General features: G+C 48.3%; 1 protein-coding gene across 1 annotated transcript in view; it reads left to right on the top strand.

Moving 5' to 3' along the window:
- The window catches only part of SLC9A2 (solute carrier family 9 member A2), a 139,270-nt gene that overhangs the window by 48,615 nt on the left and 63,425 nt on the right, over window positions 1–27,230 (top strand). Inside the window, exons 2-3 of the mRNA XM_080686980.1 lie at window positions 123–586; window positions 6,916–7,166. Of these exons, the coding sequence (XP_080543106.1) occupies window positions 123–586; window positions 6,916–7,166 (715 nt within the window). The remainder of the gene's footprint in view (window positions 1–122; window positions 587–6,915; window positions 7,167–27,230) is intronic.

Here is a 27,230-nt window from a genome sequence, read left to right as displayed (position 1 = left end):
AGCCAAACCGCAGGGCCGACCTGGGGACGTTGCAATAGGCCCATTGGTTCTGTCGGAGAACCGGGCTGTCTCCACCTGCTCCTGCCTGAACCACGTCCATGTTTTCGTTTGCTTTGGAACAGGCTTCCATCTCTACCACAAGCTGCCCACCATCGTGCCTGAGAGCTGCCTGCTCATCATGGTGGGCCTTCTGCTCGGGGGCATCATCTTTGGCGTCGACGAGAAGTCGCCTCCCGCCATGAAGACAGACGTGTTCTTCCTGTACCTCCTGCCCCCCATCGTGCTGGACGCAGGCTACTTCATGCCCACCCGCCCGTTCTTCGAGAACATCGGCACCATCTTCTGGTACGCCGTGGTGGGCACGCTGTGGAACTCCATCGGCATCGGCGTATCCTTGTTCGGCATCTGCCAGATTGAAGCCTTTGGCCTGAGCGACATCACTTTGCTGCAAAACCTGCTCTTCGGCAGCCTGATCTCCGCCGTGGACCCCGTGGCCGTGCTCGCTGTCTTCGAGAACATTCATGTCAACGAGCAGCTCTATATCCTGGTCTTCGGGGAGTCCCTGCTGAATGACGCGGTGACAGTGGTGAGTCCCGCTCAGCGTGGCACCTGTGCTGCCCAGGCCTCTCGGGCGGATGTTCTGCTGTCTGTCCTGAAATTCTTACTAAGGATTTATTTACTGCCGAGCACCTGCTCTGTATTTGCACTGTGCATGCCAACATGTGGCGGGTCCTGCGAGCGGCTCCGAGGAGCCTGCCCCTCTCAGCGCATTCACCAGGGCAGCCGCGAGCCTGCAGGAGGCAACCGCATTGGGGGGGGGGGGGGGCAGGGCCAAGGGGCAGCCGATGCCCATGGAGTGCCCTCCATCCCCCCCCCGCCAGGTCCTTTAGTCTGTCACGTGGGCAAAGCTCAGCACACAGCTCACTTCTGGTTCACACTCAGCCAGCATTGTTCTGGGCTTCACCATTTTCCCATAAATGGGTACTTATTCAGAAAATGCAAATTATTTTTAATTCTTATTAATTGGCACATGGTTAGAGGCAGAGGAGGTTAGGGTCCTGTGTCAGCAGCAGGTACCGCCACCCCCAGTTGAGCCAGGGGGTGGTGTGTCCTGGAGCCTCAAAGGGCTCCAGCTGGTGAGGGGGTGCTGTGTCCTGGAGCCACGTCCAGGGCAGGGATGGCGGGAATGGCAAGAGGCATGGGCGCCACTGACCTGTGCGTGCGCACTTGGGCTCAGGGCTTCAGACAACCTGTGAAATAAGTGTTCTCCCCATTTTGCAAATAATAAAGTTGAGATAAAACTTATTAAGTAACATGTATTTAAGTAACTTAAGTAATTTATATAATCCCCCCATTAATTCCTGTTATTAAAATGTTATCGCTGAATCGTTTCAAAGTTAGCATAAATTAACAGGGAGAACCAGCATCACCCTCTGTCAGCCTGTATACAGACCCCTGAACTGGACAGAATATCATCTTGAAGGATGTCCATTAACTCCATGTGGATATTATTTTTTAGAAAATAAATTTGATAAGGAAACCCAGTTTTTTAGAATAGCTGCCAAGAGTTTTAAGACAGCCAAGTGAACTCAAGTAACACAGTCTACCTCCTTTACTCCGTTGTTCATTAACAGCATTCAGTCATTAGCTCCCCACCTTAAATGTTAATGGGAAGCGGTCATCACAGTGAAGCTGTTTTATAACTCTTCTCATTTCTGAAGGCGCCGGGTTTTACACTGAGTTGTGTTTGGTCAGATACATCTTGCCCTGCTTGCAGGAGACTGGACAGTTCGGTGTGGGGTTCCTGGCTCCTGCGTGTATAGGAAACTGGACAGAGACGTCATCCCACTTTGCCGCTTCCTTCCAGATCAGGTAGCGCCTCGGGCCGGGCCCAGAAGCGTGAGCCTTGGCCGCGCTCTCAGACCCCTCACTCAGAAGCCTCTGTGGTCCTCCTTCAAGTTTCTCAGGAATCAGGTCTCAGGGTATGAAGGCCCGCCTTCCAGAGGCATGTCCTGGGCTTCCTCTCGGAGGCACAGAGCCGCCGAGGTGGCCCTATGGACGGGCGAGCTGCCTCGGACCAGCACAGGAAGCAGGGCCAGGGCAGAGGACGGGCAGGCCGCTCCTTGGGTGGAAGCCTTGCCCCAAGGCCAAGGCCTGTAAGTCAGGGTGACCGTTACGGTTTCACACGAAAGCGCCTTCCTCGATGGGTCATGTGCTCTGGGCTGCCCCTTCAATCCACGCCTGCACGGTAAGGGGCCATGCCCAGTGCTGTGCCTGCCTATTGCTGAAGAATAAGATATTTATTTCACTGAACTGGTTGAACAGTGGAGTGAATTAGAAAACAGGTATAAAAATTATGATTCTGTCTCTTAGTCAGGTACCTTCAAAGTATAAAGGTGGACATGTTTTCTGGGAGGTTTTTTGACTCAGTCATCTAGTCTTATCTCTAGGAGAGGTGTAAGGAAGTCATGGAATAGACAGAGATATAAAAATATGGACCATGCCATGGCCGTTGTGACTCAGTTGGTTGGGCATCGTCCCATCCACTGAAAGGTTGCTGGTTCGATTCCCAGTCAGGGCATATGCCCGGGCTTCAGGCTCACCCTGGTGGGAGGTATGCAGAAGGCAGCCAATCGATGTTTCACCGTCACATGGATGTTTCTATCTCTCTCCCTTTCTCTTCCTTTCTTTAAATCAATTTTTTAAAATAAATAAATAAATAATTCTCCTTCACATTGGAGATAATTTTAAAAAATATATGGACCATGCTGCATACAGTGAAAAGGATGAGTCACTCTGAGTTGCAACTAGAGGGTGGAGATTAACAGGGAGAATTAATGTTAAAAATGTAGTCCGGAGTGTGAGTGAGATTGTAGGTCCCCAAGTCATGGTAAGTTAAGTACTGAGCTGGAAGAGTTGAAGGTTAGAAAACCTACCCAAAAATGTCTCAAAGCAAAGAGAAATTGATAATATATGACTGCAGTCAAACTTCATGTATAGGGCAGGGGTGGGGACATCTGGCCTGAGTATAAGGCCTGCAACATCATTTGGTCTGGCCCTACCAAGACATTAGGGGAGAGTTAATTAAATGTTTGAACAAATAGAGCAGCTCATTTTTAAGCTGATAATTTGGTATGGCCTATGAATGATGTTATAAATATCCAATGGCCCTTGGCAGGAAAAAGTTCCCCACTCCTGGTCTAGGGTGATAGTGGATTGGATAGTAGATTGTAATTAACTGGAGAAATGACAGTCAAAAAAATAAAGGTGAGCTTTTTTATAGGATTTTTGTGCTTTCCCATATAATTAATATTTTAGGAAAACTTTTAAAATTTCTTTTATTAGTCAAAGATTGCTTAGGTTCCCAGTTATTTGAGAAGTCTTGCTATTTCCACAGTAGTTCATAATCAAATGGCTTAGCTTATTACATGGTAATTTCCAACATCATTTCTAGAACATGTCAATGCAACCTAATATTCTAATACATTTTCCAAGAAGACTTAAAATTCTTCAACCTACCATTGCCAGCATGGCCCAGGAGAGCTGGCTCTGCGGGAAAGGCTGGGCCAGGCCTGCCGGCCGGCCGCTATGCTGAGCAGTGGATGTCATCTCAGAAGCTGGAGGGGATGTGGTGACCGCTTGACACCTTACTTTGCTTTTGCAAATAGCAGAATAGATTTACAATTCCTCATCCAAAAATGATTATTCTTTGTGTTTCATATCAGAAAAAGTGGCCTAAAAGCTGTTTTCTGGAACAGAAGTGTTCTGAGAAAGGACTCTGAATCCTTTGCATATTCGCATCACGGTTTCACTGCATTATTGAACATTTTAAATCTGCAATCAAAATAGATAATTTGTGATGTTAGTAATGTAAGTGTTTTAGAAACATAATTGTGAGAGAAAGACTGGGAAGCACGCAGCTGTCAAATTAGCCCGTTACGGAACTTGGCAAGCGCGTCCCTGGCATGTCAGGCTTAAAATACCCTTGCCTGTGAGGTCACCTCTGCACAGATCCGCTGCGCCCGCGGGCAGAGGGCACATGATTCACAGATAAAATCCTGACTTCAGAAGCACTTGCTGTGTGGCTTCCCTGTGGTGCAATTACAAGATTTCACTGGAATGAATTCACTGGGTTGTGGTCAGTTGTTTTATCTTGTTCTGATCGGTAGGTATCAAGTTCAGTGTAAAACAGGTGGGAGGTTGTGGAAAGCTTTCTGGTTGTCAAGGTAACGCTGCTACCTAGGATGTTCCCTGCAGCACTGCCCTCACAGCTGGGCGGGGAGAAGTGAGAGCCAGTGCCCAGCCTGCCCTTTGCAAAGCCTACAGGAACATGAGAAGCAGGACATAGCGCTGGTAGCTCTGAGGTAGGGAGCTGTCAGGAAAACGGCTCCAGAAACAGCATGGCAGTGTGCCTGCTGCTCCTGAGAAATGAGTACTGAGCCTCTCCTGGGCCTCACCAGTGGGCAGCGTGGGGCAGGCGGGGGATGAGAGACAGGGAGGAGAAGGGATGTGGGCTCTGCGCACCAGGGGCTGGTAGTTCTGTTGGAGAGCTGAGGCACCTCAGAGGCAGCACCCACAGCACAGCGTGGCCTCCCTGCAGACCCTCGGTGCCTGGGAGTCATCCGGCTGCAGGAGGCAGAGAGGGGTTGGCGGGGCCACCCTGGGAGGAAGAGCAGCTCCAGCTGGGCCAGGGAAGACAGGTACACTTTTCCTAGATTTAGGAGCTGGGTTTCTTACTCTTCGTTTCAAAAAAACGCAGGAGGGAAACCCGAGATGAATAAGCATGGTGTGTGCAGCCCTGGCCAGTGTGGCTCAGTGGTCAGAGAGCCAGACCATGCATTGAAGGGTCGCAGGGTCAACTCCCGTCCAGGACACGTACCTGGTTGCAGGTGGCTCCCTGCCCCTGGTGGGGGCAGCTTCAAGAGGCAACCAGTCAATGTGTCTCTCTCACATCGGTGTTTCTCCGCCCCCCCCACTCTGAAAAGCAACGGGAAAAGTATCCTCATGTGAGGGTTACACACAATGAGTGAGGAGGTGAGCTTTGTGCAGCAGCGATTAGACCCCTCCCAGACGGAGGCGTGTGGGAAAGCGACTTAAGAGAAGTGTGCCAGGTGTATGGAGCCTTCCCAAAGCTGGGCGGTCCAGGATTTTAACCTTGAGAGTGAAAGACGGGATAAGTGAGTCTTGTGGTGCTGGAGGGCATTAGAGTGAGGCGAGCTGTGGTTGCTGGTGCAGCTGGAGGCGGGCGGGCAGTCTGTCTCTCCTCGGGCAGCGAGTGACCGTCACCTTGGCCTTGGCTGCTCAGAGGAAAGGGGTATAAATAGCATCTCTCTGAGCCTCTCAGGAAGCAGGAGGCTTGTTGATGCTGATGAAACCCGAGGTGTGCAGAGGCCTCGGGTGGTAAGTAGGAAGCAGCTGCAGCATTGAGCCAGTTTCTTTTCTGGCCAGTAATGATACCAGCAAGATGTTTAAGTCCTCGGGCGAGTGAGTTGCTTGTTCTCCTCTCTTGTTCCAGTCGTTTCCTGGCGTGCTATGCCCGATGCTCCTGAGAGTTACACCTATAACCGGGAGAAGGGAAGGCCCTGCTCGCTAAGTAATAAGCCACTGTTGTCTCAAGGCCAGCGGGCATTCTCATCGTTTACTGGGCGACCTGGAGAAGTAAATCCTGCTGAGGTGATCCTCACCTACGGGGTTTATGACCCCGTAGAAGAGAGTAAAACATTACACCAAACCCGCAACGTGTAGCTCTAAGGACCATCGGTGGGAGGAAGAGGCCAGATGGGTTTTCACTAGGACACACTTGGGTCGACTCCCGTGGGCAACCTTGAAAGACTTGCCCAGAAGGCCCGGAGCCCTGGGTTCTGGGATTGCCACTGGCATTGGTGTGATTGTGGGTGAATTTTGAGTTTCTCACAACCCAAGTGAGAACTAGCATGGCCTCTACTCTAACAGGCCTGTGTGCCCAAATGTCCTGTCAGCCAGTTTTCCTGGAGATGCTGCCTGTCCGTCTCAGTCAGAAGAAGCAGGGCACCTGCTTCCCTTGCGTTTTCCTTGGTTCTGGGGGGTAAGGGGTGGGTCAGCCATCCCTTCTCGCTTCAGCGGCTCAGGGGCCCTCAGCAATGTGTTTGAAGGCATGTTGCCAGCAGACAGGAAGTGCATGGCATTTTTGAAGCATATTAAACTAACACTATGTAAGGACTGTAGATTTTTCAGAAACCAAGCAACAGTGTACTCTTGTCACTTTAGAGGCACAAAATATGTGTGAAGTTGTAGCACACCCTCACACGTATGCACCCACGCATACACACTCATACACTCACACATGCACACACACGCACACTCACACATATGCACCCACATACACACACTCCCACAACACAGGTTGCTGCCTCTTGAGAAGACTCCTTTAGATCTCACATTGCATCAAGCATGTGCCTGTGTTGGGGTTGGGGGGGCACCTAGGCAGAGGGCCTCAGTGGCTTGGGCAGAGGGTGCCCTCAGGTAGGGCACCGGCACTAGAGGATGGGTCCTTCCAGGGCGTTACCCCCGACAGAGCCTTGGAATGTAACTAATTCACGGCCACACCCTCAGACCTCAGTAGGACAGGCAGGGTGTGCCGGATGGCAACCAAACATTCAAGGAGCTTCCAAGTGGTATCTAAGAATTGATGTTTTTGGAGTAAGTTGTGCAATAATTTTGAATTCTTACTTACTTTTAGAAAACGTTTTCCTGACAACGTGCTGTTATCAAAGCCTTTAGTTTAAAGCTACTGAATATGATTTAAATAAGCAAATGCGTAGGAACTGCCACGCCACCGCTTGGGTGCCCAGGAAGCACGTCCTCTGAGAGGCAGGCCTGTGTGGTGGTGGGTGGGGGGGCAGCTGGAAGAGCTGACCATGCGCTCCCTCCCCACAGGTCCTGTACAACCTGTTCAAGTCCTTCTGCCAGATGAAGACCATTGAGACTGTTGACGTGTTTGCCGGGATTGCCAACTTCTTTGTTGTGGGCATCGGTGGCATGTTGATTGGCATCTTCCTGGGATTTATAGCGGCATTTACCACTCGGTTCACACATAACATACGGGTGATCGAGCCACTCTTTGTCTTCCTGTACAGTTATTTGTCCTATATCACAGCCGAAATGTTTCACCTCTCAGGTATCATGGCGTAAGTATTTGATTCTTCGTTAAAAGCACTTACCGATGGCATTTCATTGGATTCATGTATCTAAGCTAAACTTGTTAAAGTTAAGTTATATAAAAAGGTTTCCTTACATTCTTCTAAGAACAATTAAAAATAGGTTTTCTTCCTCTTTGTTTCAAAGAAATGAAAATATACAGCGGCCAGATTCCTACTACAGCAATCTGGTGCTAAAATGGAAAACTGCTTAAAAGGCGCCTGTTGGGTCTCATGTCAAACATGGTAATCAGCTGTTGGGTTGACTGCCAGGGTCCACGAGTTTCCGAGTTTGGTGCCCATTCCGTGGTGTCCACGCGGGCTGTACACGACCCCAAGGTGCCATCAAACACGCTTGTTCTGGGATTGCTCATGTGAACCCAGTCGAGTAATCTTAGTAGCAGAAAACCTTCCTCTGGTGGGAGATGTTATTTTAACTACTAGCTTAATGTCATTCCCAGCAAAAGTCAATGGATAAGGCACATACTCATGTACTTTTAGTTTATATTTTAAATAAAGAAACTTGATCATAAAGCAGGAAATGCATAAAGCAGGGGGTTATTTCTTTATTGAAGGTACAGTGAGTGCCTCGGGCACGAGCTGACTCGGAAGGATTCTCGCACGTGGGCTGGAGGATGGCAGGGCTCGGAGCTGGAGCCTTTGGAGGGAGACTCCTCACTGGGTGGGGATGCTCCTGTAGCGTCCAAACCAAGCCTCTTGGAGTTGCCGCACCCGCACATGGTCAGGGAGCCCCGCGCAGCAATGGGCTGCCTGCGTGCTTATTGGACAGATACTGTTACAGGTTGCTGCGTGCTGGTCTCCAGGCTGGGCCTGCTGTGCAGATTTAGATTCTGCTGCCGTCGCGTAGGTCTACTTCTCCTGGACGCTTTCTCTCGCCATCTGACTTAGGTGCTGCTTCGATTAAGGACTGTTTGTTCTGCCTCCTCTCACACCTTTTGGTCAGAAGGTCCTGTACTTAGGTTCTAAGTAAAGCAACTCCATCCAGTGTGACCCAGTGATGGAGTTTTCTGCATCTTCCTGTTGCCATGCATGTCATCTGTGCCTTCCGGCTCCTCGGTGTTCGCTGACAGTGTCATTGGAAGTGCGTGGCAGCTGGTTGCAAGGTCTCTGAAGTAATCACGGGCTGGGGGTCTGTGTCTAGCTTCCCAGAGCAATCTGGAGCATGTTGGGTAAGAGCCTTGACTGTATGTTCCCGTGTGCACACGTAAATGTTCTGGAACCCCACACAGTTATCAAGGTCTGTCTATCTGCCCGGGTTCCAGGGCAGGGATTGGGGTGGGATGGCCAGCATGTGGGGCAGGGAGTGCTGGTGGGTTGGAGTCCCGGTGTGTCCTTGCTTGGAAATGCCCGAGGCCAGGTCCACAGAGGCCAGAGACGAGCTGCAAGCCCTACCCTGCTGTGGAGATGGGCTCAGGGGCTCCGGGGCTCTGGGACCGGGACCAGGGACAAGTAGGGCCACACTGGTGGGTGGGTGGAAAGCATCTCTTCTGTTTCCCACTTCCAAGTAACCCTTTAGCTCACAACCTAGTGCACAGAGGCCTTTGCTACATGCGAGTGACGACGGCCCTCGCACACAGCGCACTGAATCATAAGCTCGTCTAACGTGTGCGGCCACAGGAGGGGTGAGCCTCTCGGGATCTGGCATTCCACACACACCCATCCCCAGTGTGCTCTGAGAAGCCACGCCTGTTTCTGATGTGGGCACTTAGTGTCCTGTTCCCAACTCGGCCACGTGCGATGCTTGTGGATGGCCCCCAGCACAGACGCGCCTGCCCCCGGGGAAAGGGCGCTGTGTGTACGTCCTCCTGCGATTCCCTGGGACGTTGGACAGGGAGCCCAGTGCAGTGATGCGATTAAAGCTGCGTGTTGCCCTTTCATGCTGAAGAGAAACGGGCAGCTGCAGGAAAGCCAAGTGGCCCAGGCGAGGCAGCTCGCGCCGAGAGGAAGGCCAGCAGCCTCTCCGAGCCTGTAGCTCCTGGACGGAGAAATGCGTTCTCCCGGGTTCTGCCTGCCCTCCTCCCTCACTCCTTTCCACCCAGCCCTCTCCTCTCCCTCCTCTTCCCATTGCCTTTCAGTCCCGGCCCCTCGTGCTTCAGCTCTGACTCCGTGGACAGGGGCAGCCTGTGCTAGAATGAGGTCATTTACCAAGTGGGTGGTGAGGAAGGAGTCTGATGAGAAGGAACCTCCTTCTGTGTACCAGAAGGCGTGGGTCTGGTGCGAAAGGCAATCAGTCTTTTCGGTAAGAGCACTGGGCAGGGCTTGGCACAGTTTCTCTAGGCCAGTGGTCGCCAAACCGCGGCTCGCGAGCCACATGTGGCTCTTTGGCCTCTTGAGTGTTCTAACGCCACTTCTTCAAAATAGACTTGCCCAGGCTGAAAACCGACTTCTGCGCATGGGCCATGAAGTTTCAATCGCACGGTATGTGCACGCCCGCATGTGGTATTTTGTGGAAGAGCCACACTCAAAGGGGCCAAAGAGCCGCATGTGGCTCGTGAGCCTTGGTTTGCCGACCACTGCTCTAGGTGATTTCAGCTGCAGGGACCTCGAGCTTCACGAAGCCTCCATGTGGCAGTTTATCTTTTTGTCATGAAATTGTGGTTTGTTATAATTTTCAAAGACAGAGTAACTTAAATTGTACAGGTGGAATTACAGCTGTTTCCTCCTCCATCTTATGTTACTTGGAGAGCTGATTTGTGGGCTGTCTCAGGTTTGTTTCCCTGTGTGGTCTCTTCTAATAATTTAAAACCTAATTTGATGCTAAGGAATTATTTACACTCACGGCTCCCTGAGTGTCCAGGAGGGTTTGGCTGCAAACACTAAGAGGGTAGATGAAACCCCCTGTTTTCTACTGCACTCCTGCTCATGTCTAAGGTGGACTAAGTTTTGTGCAGGGAAAGTGTGTGTGATGTGCACATGTATGTGCATGTGTGTGAGAGAATGTGCACATGTGTGTGCATGTGTGGTGTGCGCGTGTGTGCATGTGTGGTGGAGTGTGCACATGTGTAGTGTATTCATGTGTGTGCATTGTGAGAATGTGCATATGTGTGTTGATGTGCACATGTGTGCACATTATGTGAGAGTGCACATGTGTGCACATGTGTGCACATTGTGCATGTATGTAAATGTGTACATGCGTGTTGTATGTGCATGTGTGGATGTGCACATACGTGTGTGTGCTGTGTGCACGTGCGTGTGTGTGTGAATGTGCACATGCATGTGACTGTGCACATGTGTGTGTGTGCACGCCATGTGGGTGTGGGTGTGGGTGTGCTTCAGGATGCGTTTCCATGGCACTGGAGCTAAGTTAAGGAAAGTTTCATAGTCCCTGAACAAGAAACTTCCCATCTCACTGGCATCACCCCCTGAATGTCACAGCACTATAGCCAGGGTCGTAGAAGAAGCTGATTTTAGAAATTCATGTCTTGTCTCATGTTTTTGGCTTTACTCCGAAACATGCTCAGAAATAGCACACTGCAGATTGCCAAGGGTCCCCTCCCTTTCCCGAGGACACCGACAGGTGCCTACACTCAGGCCTGGGCAGTGAACTCGGTAGGCTCTCTCCCCTGTGACACCCGACACCTCTCTGGTCCCTGCCTTGCACCCCACACAGTCTCCTGTGCTCCAGTCAGTGGGCACTGAGCACATTGTCCTGAAGCAGGGAGCTGTGGCCCCCCAGCCTGCGGGGATGCTGATTTCTCTTTGATGTGCTCCGGGAAGTTCAGAAAATGGCTAAGCCCTCCTTCAGGTAGGAGAGCAGGCATCGATATTACTTAGTTTCGTTTTCATGGGTTAATAATTCCTTAACCTTTCCTCCCTCAAGGATGCTTAGAATGTGTTCTGTTGTTGTTTCGATTATTCTGGAAGCATTATTACAAAGAAAGGAGTGGTAATTGTTAGTCTCATGTTGTGAATGACTGAATCAAGGCCCAGGTGGACAAAAATCAGGACTGTGTGTGAGACTTGGCCCTGGTCGGCAGTTATCTGGCCAGTCAAGGACACGGCCCGGTTTCCCCTTTATAACCCAAACAAGCACATTTTAATGACTCTTACAATGAGGATTCCTGGTCGCATAGAAGATGCCCAGAGCACATTCTTTCTTCTTCCTGTTTTCTCTGTGTGAGTTGGTCATTATCGTGTACTTAACACTCTGATAAACTCATGAGTGGGCCTGTTTGTCGTTTTGAAGTTCTTTCTGGTTCCCCTTCTGTGCCCAGCATCCACAGCACTTAGACCATCTCTTCCAGACGCGATCAGGTGTAGGCACAGCCCCACATGCCAGAACGCTCCTGGTTACAGAATGTCAGGTGCACTGGTCTTCTCCAGAAAGAACACGTGGCATCGCAGGGCATTCCTAAACATTCATATGTGTGTATGCGTCTATGTATGTGCATATGAGCAAGGCGGGCTTCTCTTATTCAATTTCCCAGACCTGTTTCATGTTTGCTGACTGTCTTTCTTAGTGCATGACCGTGACCAGGAGCTTTAACCGGCACTCTGCATGGTGTCCCCTGGATGAGTATTTGCTCAGATGCCCTGACCTGGCCGCCAGGCCCATCCATGAGCCTCAGCCTCACAGCTAGAGAGCAAGCAGACCACCAGCTTGCTTCCAGGCTGCGCTGTCACACTTCAAGCCTGCCTCCATCCCAACCCCCACCAACTGGCCTGCACACACACAGGTTTTCAGGAGAAATGACCATGAAGGACCGAGTCTGGTACATGAGAATGGTCTTCACCCTGCAGCCAGCACCTAAAGTGGCTGTTCACCTCCCAACAGAAATTTCATGATGACCCCAAGCCCAACACAAATGCTAACTGGAAGGGTGGTGAGGGCGGTAGTAAGTAATGAGAAAACAAATCATTACTTCCTTAATTTTCTGGGGAAAAGTAAAAAACAAAGAAACAAAAAGTGTATTTTTTTAATGATTGACATGTCTTTTATTTACCTTTATATAGTTTTATCTAAACTAAACTGCAGGATAAATGGCAGGAGGGTATTTGAAATTATAAACCATTTTTTCAAGGTTAATTGAGATATAATCCTACTAGAGGCCGGGTGCACGAAATTCATGCACAGGGAAGGGTGTCCCTCAACGCAGCCTGCACCCTCTCCAATCTGGGACCCCTCGAGGGATGTTCAACTGCCCGGGCAATTGGACATGCCTCACACAATCCAGGACTGCTGGCTCCCAACCGCTCACCTGCCTGCCTGCCTGATTGCCCCTAACTGCTTCTGCCTGCCAGCCTGATCACCCCCTAACCACTCCCTTGCCAGCCTGATCGACGCCTAACTGCTCCCCTGCCGGCCCAATTGCCCCTAACTGCCCTCCCTTGCCAGCCTGGTTGGCCCTAACTGCCCTCCCCTGCAGGCCTGGTCACCCCTAACTGTCCTCCTCTGCAGACCTGGTCACCCCCAACTGCCCTTCCCTGCTGGCCTGGTTGCCTCTAACTGTCCTCCCTGCTGGCCTGGTTTCCCCAAACTGCCCTCCCCTGCAGGCCTGGTCCCCCCCAACTGCCCTCCCCTGCAGGTCTGGTCCCCCCAACTGCCCTCCCCTGCCGGACATCTTGTGGCAGCCATCTTGTGTCCACATGGGTGCAGTCATCTTGTGTCCACATGGGGGCGGCCATCTTGTGTGTTGGACTGATGGTCAATTTGCATATTACTCTTTTATTAGATAGGATATAATAAAGAGGTAAGATGCAAATTGACCATCAGTCCAACACACAAGATGGCCACCCCCATGTGGACACAAGATGGCCACCACAAGATGGCTGACAGAGGAGGGCAGTTGGGGGCAACCAGGCCAGCAGGGGAGGGCAGTTGGGGGGACCAGGCCTACAGGGGAGGGCAGTTGGGGGGACCAGGCCTACAGGGGAGGGAAGTTGGGAGCGACCAGGCCTGTAGGGGAGGACAGTTAGGGGTGATCAGGCTGGCAGGGGAGGGTAGTTAGGGGCAATTGGGCCAGCAGGGGAAGGCAGTTAGGGGTGACCAGGCTGGCAAGAGAGGGAAGTTAGGGGTGGCCAGGCCAGCAGGGGAGGGTAGTTGGGGGCAACCAGGCCTTCAGGGGAGGGCAGTTAGGGGCAACCAGCCTGGCAAGGGAGGACAGTTAGGGGTGACCAGGCTGGCAAGAGAGGGAAGTTAGGGGTGACCGGGCCAGGAGGGGAGGGCAATTGGAGGCAACCAGGCTGCCAGGGGAGGGCAGTTAGGGGCGACCAGGCTGGCAATGGAGGACAGTTAGGGGTGACTGGGCCAGCAGGGGAGGTCAGTTGGGGGAGACCAGGCCTGCAGGGGAGGACAGTTAGGGGCGACCAGGCTGGCAATGGAGGACAGTTAGGGGTGACTGAGCCAGCAGGGGAGGGCAGGTGCAGGAGACCAGGCCTGCAGGGTAGGACAGTTTGGGGCAACCAGGCTGGCAGGGGAGGGCAGTTGGGGGTGACTGGGCCACCAGGGAATGGCAGTTAGGAGCAATCAGGCCAGCAGAGGAGCAGTTAAGCATCAATCAGGCTATCAGGGGAGTGGTTAGGGGGTGATCAGGCTGGCAGGCAGAAGCAGTTAGGGGCAATCAGGCAGTCAGGCAGGCGAGCAGTTGGGAGCCAGCAGTCCTGGATTATAAGAGGGGTCCCAGATTGAAGAGGGTGCAGGCTGGGCTGAGGGACACACACACACACCCCTGCATCAATTTTGTGCACCAGGCCTCTAGTTAAAATATAACAGTGTGTAAGTTCAAATTGAACATATCAAAATGACCACCACATGCCGGGGTTCTTTTTCCCAGCCTTACAAAGAGTTCAGCATTCTGGAGAAAGGGCTGTGCGTAGATGATTAAGAAGGAGTCCATGGACGAAAGATATTTTTGAAAGGTATTGGGGGTCAGAGGAGCTTGCAGCTGAAGGAGCTAGAAGACTCTCCTCCTTGACCAAGGACCCGTGCTTTTATTAAACACAATTTGTCCCAAGGCAAGGTGGAAATATACACTTCAAAGGGTATGGTATCAAAGGGTATACAGAAACATTGTCAGTTTGGGGAATAGCCTACAGCTGTTCAGGGGTTGGCCAACAGGAGGCAATAAAATGCCCTGAGCTGTCTGGCAGTTAACAATCATCCTATTCAGGTTTGGGGAAAATGCTTTGTAGCCGTTTCCAACAGGTAAACTACATATGTGGCTCACCCTTGAGCCTCCCAAGCTTCACCAACCTTTTGGTAAAACTCTTGTAATTATTACATGCTGGAATTGGTTCTCAGCATCTCACCCTTTTTGATTTTTTAAATTAAAGAAGGATGTATGTTTTAAAATTTTTAAATTCAATGGAAAGGACAGAGTTCTATCAAGACTTTTTAAATTCCTGTCAGGCATTAAAGGAATCAGCCTGCAGTCATTTTCTTTCTGGGCCAACAGTTCTTTGAGTCCCAATTTCAATGTCCAACAGTTCCTTATGTGTACATGTCAGCAATGATATTTTAGTTCTGAATGGTGGATAAACGGTGGCAATGCAGGTCCGACCTTCTCTGGTTTGGTCCTGGGCAACCTGCTGTGATGCACAGCTGCTGACTGCTAGCATGGTAAGGCGTCTTCGCCATCTTCATTTTCTAGACTGTTTCTTCTCTGTTCTTGGGGGCCACTGCTATTTCTGTGGCTGGAGCAGTCCTGTCAGTTCCTCTCTGGGATCCGTTGTTGCAGGAATCCACATGGGCTTGTAGTTTTCTGGAAATATACAAGCATATTCTCGACCAAAGGTTAATAAAGGAATCTTTTCTATAAATTTGACTTGGGATCCTTTTTTATTTTTGCCCAAACAACTTTCCTTTGGCTTATTTTGACACCATGTGATTTTTCATGGGTGTCTTGCTATTAGCATAACAAGTGAAAATTAATTTTCAAAGTAAAAAATTTCTTGATTTAATTTACTTCCAGGATATTTCTCCACATATCATATTTTTCCACTATCCCCCCATTTTTTATTTAAATGTTAGGAGGCTTTTGAAATTTTATAATGTAGTGTTGATAACTATAAATTTAAATTTTTGCACAGAAATATGACTGAATACTTCAGGAACAGTTTTTTGTCCAGTACAATTAAGTTTTCGTGAATATTCACTTATTTCGTTTAGCCAATTTAAATTAATCTGAAATAACATTTATTTTTTAACTTCACTTGTTTTAGGTTTTAGACAGTAAATGACATTAATTAAGTCCCTGCAATTGGTCTTTAAGTAACTTTACATTAATTTTGCCAAGGAGGCAAAAACACAAATTATTTACTTCAGCTCAAGAGGCCAAATATACATTTAATTACAGTTCTTCAGATGTTTCAAGAAAATCTCTCTATTTCCTTCTATATCAGGGTTGGGCAAACTTTTTGACTCGAGGGCCACAATGGGTTCTTAAACTGGACCAGATGGCCGGAACAAAAGCATGGATGGAGTGTTTGTGTGAACTAATATAAATTCAAAGTAAACATCATTACATAAAAGGGTACGGTCTTTTTTTTTTTTATTTCAATACTTTTATTCATTTCAAACATTTTAACAAGAAGAATGTAAACACTAATTATTATAATTTGAAACTTCAAAAAATGGAGGAATCATAGCACAATAACATACCTTATTTTGAAGATGGCAAAGGCAAAATAAAATTGCCTAACAAAGGAAAGGTACAAAAGCCTTTCAAATTAAACTTAAATATAATAAAATAATTTAAAACTAAAACAAATAGAAAAGAACAAAATGTGTAAACAGTAAATTAAACATTTTCTTTAGTGCAACTTCCAAATTATGCCCGGGACGTAGATATAGATGGCAATGTAGAATGGGTTGAAAGGTTTTTGGTCTTTAAAACATCAACTTCAGTGGGAACAGTGTTGTTGGTCTCCTTTTTAGCTAATGCTCTGATACTGTGCTCTCCAGGGGCGTGTCTCCCTACATCACCACGATAACGTGTCTACGCATTCCCAGGGTGATGTCGGGGGACTCGTCCTCGGGCATTACAAGGAGCCTCTGGAAGATTGAGAGGTTGTTCCTTCTACTGAATGGGCGGATATAAATCCGCCCACTCAGAAGGAGCTGCGGCCTTGTTTCCCAACGTTGCCATGTTAACACTGCTGCTGGTGAAGGAGCGGAGGGGAGAGCAAGAGAACCCTCTGCTCTGCGGGCTGGATAGAACAGCCAAACGGGCCGGATCCGGCCCAAGGGCCATAGTTTGCCCACGGCTGTTCTAGGTTAATTTTCAGGTTACAGAGAGTTTCACTTAAGAATCTTTGTCTTTCCTTATACAAGCAACCTGCAAAGCTGCTGTTTAATATTGGTTTGTATTGCCAGGCCATGTCACATGAAACAATTTCTCTTAAGATTATGGTGACCACTAGTATGGATCAGATTTAATATTTTAATAACAATCTTAGTTTATACAGTAAATATCAGTGAAAGAAATCTCAAAATTTTAAAATTTCTCCTTTTTATTAAGCTAGAATTTTATATTTAAAGAGTATCCCCTTAGGCTTATTTGCATATACAGAGGGATCATGGGAGGCCTTCAGTAACTTTCTTAGAAGACTTAATCAAATTGCTTACAAAGACACTGTTTCAAGATGGTGGCCCCCAGGGGACTGGCAAGCCATGTGGCCATCATGGCGGCTGCCTACTCTGTTCTTTGATAGAAAAGATGGTTTGTTTATTCTCACAGTACACAAGGGAAGAGCAAACCAAAATCCCTACAGACAAACAGAAATCTCACTAGCTGTTTCTGGTCTTTATTACAATTTAATTAAAGTAGGTATCTTTATTTAAAAAGCAAAGTAAATTTAGTAAATGTTTACATCTGATTCACAAGGTGAAAAAGCAGCCCCACCTTTAGCCTAATTTAAAATGCAGGCGGCTACCGGCTTTTTGTCATTTTAAATTCTGCTGTTGGATTTTAAGAAATATTTAGTTACTTATTTTGCCCTTCTGAGAGGCCAAAACCTTTATAACATTTAAAATATAGTTATTAATTTTTATTTTATAAAGCTTTCCATGCGATTTCAAGTATATTAGATTGGTTAAATTTAAAATATTTCCCTGGGTTACAGCCTTGAAATTTTAACTTGGGAAAAAACATCAAATATATATCTATATATGATTTAAAGATTATAATACTTTTTATAATTATCTTAAGATATCAAATTTAAATTTTTAGAGCTGGCCAGTCAAATATTTAGCATTTTGTCATTTCAAAATATCTAAACCTTTAACTTTATTATTTATATAATTAAGCAAACTTCCAAAAAAATTTTTTTTTTACTGCCAAACGAGTTTGGAGGAAGTTTGTAGCCATCGAAATGCAAATTACCACATTCCTTAGCATATTGGGAGAGTGGGCTTCCATATTGGATCTCCACCTGTCTCCCTTCCCCCACATCCTGCTTGCTTTGGGGGAAGTTTTAGTAACAGATCTGGTCGAGTATCTTTTCATGCTCAATAGATAAAGATAGATCCTAAGTTTTTTCCTTCTTCGCTTTCCGAAGTAATTACTAACACCCAAGGTTATCTTGGCCAAAATTTGCATTTCCCAGTGAGTTCTTCTATAATTTTTAAACAAAACATTGAGTAATCTCCTGGGGAGAGAGTTGAGGGCCTTAATCTCTCTAGCGGCCCAGTCTCTCCCCTCCAGGGGCAGATGATCTGGTGGCTTTTAGAAATTACAGATTTTCCATCCTCAAAACAAATTAGGTTTTTCATGATTTGAACAAGAAACCATATTAAAGATGACCACGGTACTCTTTTTTCAGCCTGATTTTAAAAAGTACCTTTTGATTTTCCTTTATAATTTTGCCTATTTGCCAAATTCTTCCCCATAATAATCTGACTTAAACACAAAGTATCACTCACGCACTTGCAGATCCACAGGGTTCCGAAGCTGACATGAGCTCTACGCACAGTGAACTTTCCATCCGCTCAGGCGAATACTTCTTTCTCCAGAAGCTTGCCATTGATGTTGGTACTTCCAGGGTTAGGTCCCACGTTCAGACGCCAATTGCCGGTGTCCCTCGTGGGGCGCCAATTGCTGGGGTTCTTTTTCCCAGCCTTACAAAGGGTTCAGCATTCTGGAGAAAGGGCTGTGCGTAGATGATTAAGAAGGAGTCCGTGGAAGAAAGATATTTTTGAAAGGCATTGGGGGTCAGAGGAGCTTCCAGCTGAAGGAGCTAGAAGACTCTCCTCCTTGACCAAGGACCCGTGCTTTTATTAAACACAATTTGTCCCAAGGCAAGGTGGAAATATATACTTCAAAGGGTATGGTATCAAAGTGTATACAGAAACATTGTCAGTTTGGGGAATAGCCTACAGCTGTTCAGGTGTTTGGCCCACAGGAGGCAATAAAATGCCCTGAGCTGTCTGGCAGTTAACAATCCTATTCAGGTTTGGGGAAAATGCTTTGTAGCCGTTTCCAACAGGTAAACTACATATGTGGCTCACCCTTGTTGAGCCTCCCAAGCTTCACCAACCTTTTGGTAAAACTCTTGTAATTATTACATGCTGGAATTGGTTCTCGGCAACCACAGTAAGGTGGTGGTCATCTGCATCACCTCACAACTACCATTTGTTCACACATAGACTTCAAGTCTACAACGCAGCATTGCTGACCAGGTCACAGACTGCACCTTGGATCCCAAAACTGATTCTTGTCCCTGCAGGTTTGCACTTTGGGTCTCCATCACCCCTCCCTCACGCCCCACCCCTGCCCAGTAGCCCCCCTGCTCTCTGTTCCCGTGACTTCGGTTTCTTTTGATTCCACACACAGGGAGGCCATTCCCTCCACTGATGGCCGTCACACTGTCTATAAAGAACGTTCACTTGTGAGCAGGGGCGGTCCAGGAGCCAGGGAGGAGCAGAGTGGGGGCTTCTTCTGAGAGGCTTGTGAGGATTGAGAAGTCATTTTAAAGCCTCCGTGAGGGAGGAATGTGTCCCTCCAACACACACACTCCGGGGCTGGGTGTGGTCACCTCCAGCCCTGGCTGAGAGGGGCCCTCCCTGAGGGAATGTGGTCACTCTGTAGGAATGAGGAAAGTCCTTCAAACAGACTCCATGGGCTTGGGCATTTTCTATTTTTCACAAACACTAATGGCACACTTATACAATATTTAATGTTCAAAATAATATATTTTCTTGCCTTGTCTTTTTAAAAGTAAAACATTAAGAATGTTATATAATCTCTGCTTTTGTCTGGATTTGCTCTGCAGGCTGACTGACAGCAGAGCCTATATGTTATGGTCTGTGTGGGAAATATAGTTTACACATGATTCTCAATCACAGGAGTCACATGTACAGCCCGTGGGTTCTCAGTCACAGGAGTCAGATAGGATTCTCTACACGGAGTGTGGTGAGGTTTGTAAGGTGCGTTAAGAATGCAGGAAACAGTCTATGGAATATTTCATAGTTCTTAGCAGCATGGACTAAAAATTAAACACAGCTTAAAAACATAGTGAGTGCCAGCATGGTATGTTTCACTCTGTGGGGTTCACTGTGTGGGTGTCTTTTTATTAAGAGCAAATGGATAGCCCTGACTGGTTTGGCTCAGTGGATAGAGCATTGGCCTGCAGACTGAAAGATCCCAGGTTCGATTCTGGTCAAGAGCATGTACCTTGGTTGCGGGCACATCCCCAGTAGGAGGTGTGCAGGAGGCAGCTGATCGATGTTTCTCTCTCATCGATGTTTCTGACTCTCTATTCCTCTCCCTTCCTCTCTGTAAAAAATCAATAAAAATATTTTTTTTTTAAAAAAAGAGCAAATGGATAAAAGGATGTGGTTGGGGCCTTCGGCACCGATGGTCTGCAGCCACTTCTCAGTGCCATCTCCAAGCAGCTTTTCACAGGCCACCTCTAAAAGACGCCTGATCTCTCAGGGAGGCAGCAAACAAACAAGAAGCGGGGAGATCGCACCTCCATGGTTGAAGATGACCTGGGAGATTACAGAGCCGCTCAACTCCCCAGGCTCCTCACACATTTGAGTTACCAGGAAAACTCGGTTCTCCACAGGACAGTATGATGGGGCCAGCCATGCCAGAGTGGAAGCCTTAAGAATAGAGAGAAGGGCATGCTGGGTAGACAGAGCACTGAACCAAAGGCTCAGGGGGCTCCTGCCGCAGCAGGGGCGCTCCGGCGGCGAGGAGAGTGGGGGCCTGGTCTTGGCCTGTTTGGTTCTGTAAGCCCAGAGCCTTTGGCAGCTGTAGGCAGAGAGGGGACACGTTGTGTACAGGTTGCTGTAGTGGATACAGCTTCTTACCCCATCACAGAGCCCCAGCGGTTCACTGGAGCTCTGGGTAAAGGTTGAGTCATGGCCTCAGGCTCCTGGAGGCCAGGACTGCCAATTGCCACTGGCAGGAGAGGGAAGGTGCCTGGGAGAGACAGGTAGAGAGAAAGCTGTGAAGATGCCTGTATTCTAGACCAGGCAAAAGAAGATAGAAACCTACACGGACCAAGGAGTGAAAATCAGAGAAGGAAAGGGAAAACAGGTGGCAAAGTGTAATTAAGGCCATAAGAGTCCTCAAATCTGATGTTATCCCTCACTTTCATTCTCCAATAAAATTTTAAATAAAGTGATTCGAGTTTCAGCTCTTTCTTATTCATTCTTCCTGCCCTGGCCTCTGCTGATGATCCACCTGCTTTCCTCCAATGCAGACGTATTTAGGGGCCACCTGGGGTTTCCACACACGGAGTCCAGGCCCAGTCAGACACCTGACTCCATAGGCCTGGGAGAGGCCCAGGTGTTTTCCCAAGGGTTTCTAGTAATTATGTTGTCCACAGACCATACTTTTTAAAAAATGTTTATTATTGGAAGTATTACGTATGTCCCCTTTCTTCTCCCAATGACCCCTTCTAGCTCCCCACCTCCCACCCCAGGCCTTCACCACACCACTGTATGTGTCCATGGGTTATGCATATATGCATTTAAATTCCTTGGTTGATCACTTTCCACCCACCCCCAACCTTCCCTCTGAGATTCCACAGTCTGTTCCATGTTTCTATGTCTGCAGGTCTATTTTGTTCATCAGTTTATTTTGTTTATTAGATTCCACAAATGAGTGACATCATGTGATACTTGACTTTCTTTAACTGATTTATGTCACTTAGCATGATACTCTCAAGGTCCCTCCATGCTGTCTCAAAGGGTAAGAGATCCTTCTTTTTTACTGCTGCATAGTAGTCCATGGTATAAATGTACCACAGCTTCTTAATCCACTCATCTACTGATGGGCACTTGGGCTGTTTCCAGATCTTAGCTATTGTGAATTGCACTGCTATGAACATGGGGGTGCTTATGTTCTTTCTGATTGGTGTTTCAGGTTTCTTAGTATATATTCCTAGAAGTAGGGTCACTGGGTCAAATGGCAGTTCCATTTTTAATTGTTTGAGGAAACTCCATACAGTTCTCCACAGTGGCTGCCCCAGTCTGCATTCCCACCAGCAGTGCACAAGGGTTCCTTTATCTCCACATCCTCACCAGCACTTGTCATTTGTTGATTTGTTGATGGTAGCCATTCTGTCAGGTATGAGGTGATGCCTCATTGTCTTTTTAATTTTCATCTCTCTGATGATCAGTGAATTTGAGCATTTTTTCATATGTCTCTTGGCTATCTGTATGTCCTCTTTGGAGAAGTGTCTACTTAGGTCCTTTGCCCATTTTTTAAATTGGATTGTTAGTCTTCATTTTGTTAAGTTGTGTAAGTTCCTTATATATTTTGGATGTTAACTCTTTATCAGTTGTATCATTGCCAAATATGTTCTCCCATACAGTGGGCTCCATTTTCATTTTGTTGATGGTTTCTTTTGCTTTGCATAAGCTTTTCATTTTGATGTAGTCCCATTTGTTTATATTCTCTTTAGTTTCCATTGTGATGGAAATGTATCTATAAACATATTGCTACAAGAGATGTCTGAGATTTTGCTGCCTATGGTTTCTTCTAGGATTTTTATGGTTTCATGGCTTACATTTAAGTCCTTTATCCATTTTGAGTTTATTCTTGTGTATGGTGTAAATTGTTGGTCTAGTTTTATTTTTTTGCATGTATCTGTCTAATTTTCCCAACACCGTTTATTGAAGAGACTGTCTTGTCTTGACTCCATTGTATGCTCTTGACTCCTTTGTCAGATATTAATTGAGAATAATGGTTTGGGTTGATTTCTGTGGTCTCTATTGTGTTCCATTGGTCTATATGCCTGTTCTTGTGCCAGTACCAGGCTGTTTTGATTACATTGGCTTTGCAGTATAACTTGAAATCTGGTATTGTGATCCCTCCAACTTTGTTCTTCTTTCTCAAGATTGCTGCAGCTATTCGGGGTCTTTTTTAGTTCCATATAAATTTTTGGAGTATTTGTTTAGATCTGTGAAATATGCCATTGGTGTTTTAATATGCATTACATTGAATCTGTAGATTGCTTTGGATAGTATAGATGTTTTAATGATGTTGATTCTACCAATCCATGAACACGGTATATTCTTTCACTTGTGTATATCTTCCTCTATCTCTTTTTTCAATGTCCTCTAGTTTTTGGAGTACAGGTTTTTTTACCTCCTTGGTTAAGTTTATTCCTAAGTATCTTAATTTTTCTGTTGCAATTATAAATGAGATTTATTTTTTTAGTTCCTTTCTGCATGAGTTCATTATTTGTGTATAAAAATGCTATGGGTTTTTGGGTGTTAATTTTGTATCCTGCTACATTGCTGAATTAATTTATTAAGTCTAGTCATTTTTTGGGTGGAGTCTTTAGGATTTTCTATGTACAATATCATAAGCAGACCATACTTTTTAGTAGCACTGCAGTAAGAGCAGTAAAAGTGGACTGTACCAGAAAGAAGACTCACCAATGCTCCCAGTGCTGGTGCGGAACCCTGAGAGGTCTGGGTGTTACTTGGTACAGGGCTGTTGAATGCTGTTTCTCAGACCCAGGTCCCATGGCAACTCACCCCAACACAGGTAGTTCTCCAGCTGGAGACCTTCCATTTCATCGTCCAGATCCAGGCTCAGTTCCTGTCTCTCGGGACTTCATCAGCACTGCCCCCCTCTCCCCTGGAGTAGGGGCCCCATGGCTTTCCTGATGCTTGGGTTTCATTACAATTTTGACAATGGTTGTGGTCCTCTATGTGTTCATTCTCGCCACAAAGCCATGCCTATTTTACTTTCCAGTAAGTGATCCATAAACATTAGTTGAATTGAATTGAAAGCATACAAAGTGGGGGAAACACCACAAAGGATGTGGAAAAATCCATGAAACTGGCAACATTACATGAAAAATCAAGCATAATGGCTTGAATTTACTTTATTTCATTTTTGATAGTTTTAAGAAAGGTTGTTCAGTTTTAATGCCTGGATCCTGCTTTGAAAACAATTATTTTCTTGCATTTTCCCGTATGTCATGCTCACTCTTTCTTGGTTGTCAGGTTTCCTGGAAGAGGCAATGCATTGTGTAGGAAATCACACCCGGGCACTGTTTGACCTCGTGAGTGAGTGCTGCACTCTGAGAAGACAAAGTGCTCCCCCGGCCTTCTCCCACACCCCACCCCCGCCCCGCAGTCTCCTCCAGACCCGGCTCACATAGCGCCTATGCTCACCAATGAGGCACAGCTTGCACTTTCATATTTGGCAAAGTCTTTATGGAGAACATACACATATTACTTGGGCTGTATTTTCGTGCAATTGAATCCATACTTTTTAAAAATATATATTTTTATTGATTTCAGAGTGGAAGGGAGGGAGACCGAGAGATAGAAACATCAATGATGAAAGAGAATCATTGATCTGATGCCTCCTTCATGCCCTCTACTGGGGATTGAGCCCACAACCCAGGCATGTGCCCTGACTGGAAATCAAACCATGACCTCCTGGTTCATAGGTCAACACTCAACCACTGAACAACACCAGCCGGGCTGAATCCATACTTTTAAAGATCACACACAGAATTCTTTCTATGCTGAGTTTAGAGTGACAGAAGGATGAAGAAAACCTCAGTAGTGTAAATATGAAAGCAACTTATAGTGCTCTAGCTTCTCTGTCTCTACACTGGTGATAATCACTACACATTTATGTTAAAACATAATGTGAAGAAGATGAGAGGAGAATGCATCAGTGAATTCTATACATACCTTACCTCCATGTGGTGCACAGAAGGGGTTCTAATCTTTCAAAACATGAACATTTCTTGGGATGATCTATGGGCAGGTGCTGCATTGGATTTTGAAAACAAAATGACAAACCATTGCAGGAAACAAATTGACTCCAACAACTAGGTCTGTGTCCTCCAGACAAATCCACCCAACCTTCTGGTCCTCCAGACCTATCCTCCACACATCCTTCTGGTCCTCCAGACCCATCCTCCACACACCCTTCTGTCCTCTAGACCAATTCTCCACACATCATTCTGGTCCTCCAGACCCACCCTCCACACATCCTTCTGGTCCTCCAGAACCATCCTCCACTCATCCTTCTGGTCCTCCAGACCCGCTCTCCACGCACACTTCTGGTCCTCCAGACTGCCCTCCACACATCCTTCTGGTCGTCCAGACCCATACTCCACGCATCCTTCTGGTCCTCCAGACCCATCCTCCACGCATCCCTCTGGTCCTCCAGAACCATCCTCAACATCTTTCTGGTTCTCCAGACCAATCCTCCACACATCCTTCAGGTTCTCCAGACCAATCCTCCACGCATCCTTCTGGTCCTCCAGACCCGCCCTCCACACACTTCTGGTCCTCCAGACCTGCCCTCCACGCATCCTTCTGGTCCTCCAGATCCGCTCTCCACGCATCCTTCTCGTCCTCCAGACCTGCCCTCCACACACCCTTCTAGACCTCTAGACCCGTCCTTCACGCACCCTTCTGGTCCTCCAGACCCGTCCTCCATGCATCCTTCTGGTCCTCCAGACCCGCCCTCCACACACTTCTGGTCCTCCAGACCTGCCCTCCACGCATCCTTCTGGTCCTCCAGACCCGCCCTCCACGCATCCTTCTCGTCCTCCAGACCTGCCCTCCACACACCCTTCTAGACCTCTAGACCCGTCCTTCACGCACCCTTCTGGTCCTCCAGACCCATTCTCCACGCATCCTTCTGGTCCTCCAGACCCGCCCTCCACGCATCCTTCTAGACCTTTAGACCCGTCCTCCACGCACCGTTCTGATCCCCCAGACCCGTCTTCCACACATCCTTCTGGTCCTCCAGTCCTGTCCTCCATGCATCGTACTGGTCCTCCAGACACATCCTTCACACATCCTTCTGGTCCTCTAGACCCATCCTCCATGCATCCTTCTAGTCCTCCAGACCCGCCCTCAGCGCACACTTCTGGTCCTCCAGACCTGCCCTCCACGCATCCTTCTGGTCCTCCAGACCCGCCCTCAACGCACACTTCTGGTCCTCCAGACCCGTCCTCCACGCATCCTACTGGTCCTCCAGACCCATGCTCCACACATCCATCTGGTCCTCCAGACCCGCCCTCCACGCATCCTTGTGGTCCTCCAGACCCATCCTCCACGCACCCTTCTAGACCTCTAGACCCGTCCTCCACGCACCGTTCTGATCCCCCAGACCCGTCTTCCACACATCCTTCTGGTCCTCCAGTCCTGTCCTCCATGCATCGTACTGGTCCTCCAGACACATCCTTCACGCATCCTTCTGGTCCTCCAGACCCATCCTCCATGCATCCTTCTCATCCTCCAGACCTGTCCTCCATGCATCCGTCTGGTCCTTCAGACTGGTCCTCCAGACCCATCCTCCACACTTCCTTCTGGTCCTCCAGACCCATCCTCCACGCATCCTTCTGGTCCTCCAGAACCATCCTCAACACATCCTTCTGGTTCTCCAGACCAATCCTCCACTCATCGTTCTGGTCCTCCATACTTGTCCTCCACACACACTTCTGGTCCTCCAGACCCGCCCTCCATGCATCTTTCTCGTCCTCCAGACCTGCCCTCCACGCACCCTTCTACACCTCTAGACCCGTCCTTCACGAACCCTTCTGGTCCTCCAGACCCATTCTCCACACACCCCTCTGGTCCTCTAAAACCCATCCTCCACGCATTCTTCTGGTCCTCCAGACCTGCCCTCCAAACATCCTTCTGGTCCTCCAGACCCATCCTTCACGCATCCTTCTGGTCCTCCAGACACCCCTCCACGCACCTTTCTGGTCCTCCAGACCCGTCCTCCATGTACCCTTCTGGTCCTCCACCCATCCTTCACGCACCCTTCTGGTCCTCCAGACCTGCCCTCCACACATTTTCCTGGTCCTCCAGACCCATCCGCCACGCAACCATCTGGTCCTCCAGACCCATCCTCCACGCATCCTTCTGGTCCTCTAGACCCATCTTCCATGCATGCTTCTGGTCCTCCAGACCCATCCTCCACGCATCCTTCTGGTCCTCCAGACCCATCCTCCACACTTCCTTCTGCTCCTCCAGACCCGTCCTCCACGCATCCTTCTGGTCCTCCAGACCGGTCCTCCACGCATCCTTCTGGTCCTCCAGACCTGCCCTCCACACATCCTTCTGGTCCTCCAAACCCATCCTCCATGCATCCATCTGGTCCTCCAGACCTGCCCTCCAAACATCCTTCTGGTCCTCCAGACCCATCCTTCACACATCCTTCTGAGCCTCCAGACACCCCTCCATGCACCATTCTGGTCCTCCAGACCCGCCCTCCATGTACCCTTCTGGTCCTCCAGACCTTCCCTCCACACATTTTCCTGGTCCTCCAGACCCATCCTCCACACATCCTTCTCATCCTCCAGACCCATCCGCCATGCATCCTTCTAGTCCTCCTAACCCATCCGCCACGCATCCACCTGGTCCTCCAGACCCATCCTCCACGCATCCTTCTGGTCCTCCACACAGCCCTCCATGCACCCTTCTGGTCCTCCAGACCCGCCCTCCACACATCCTTCTGGTCCTCCAAACCCATCCTCCATGCATCCTTCTGGTCCTCCAGACCCATCCTCCACACATCCTTCTTGTCCTCCAGACCCATCCGCCACGCATCCTTCTAGTCCTCCTGACCCATCCGCCATGCATCCACCTGGTCC

The sequence above is a fragment of the Plecotus auritus genome (assembly GCF_963455305.1).
Source record: "Plecotus auritus genome assembly, chromosome: 8".
NCBI lineage: Eukaryota > Metazoa > Chordata > Mammalia > Chiroptera > Vespertilionidae > Plecotus > Plecotus auritus.
The sequence above is the reverse complement of the archived record's forward strand: the minus strand, read 5'-3'. Positions and strand labels throughout refer to the sequence as shown.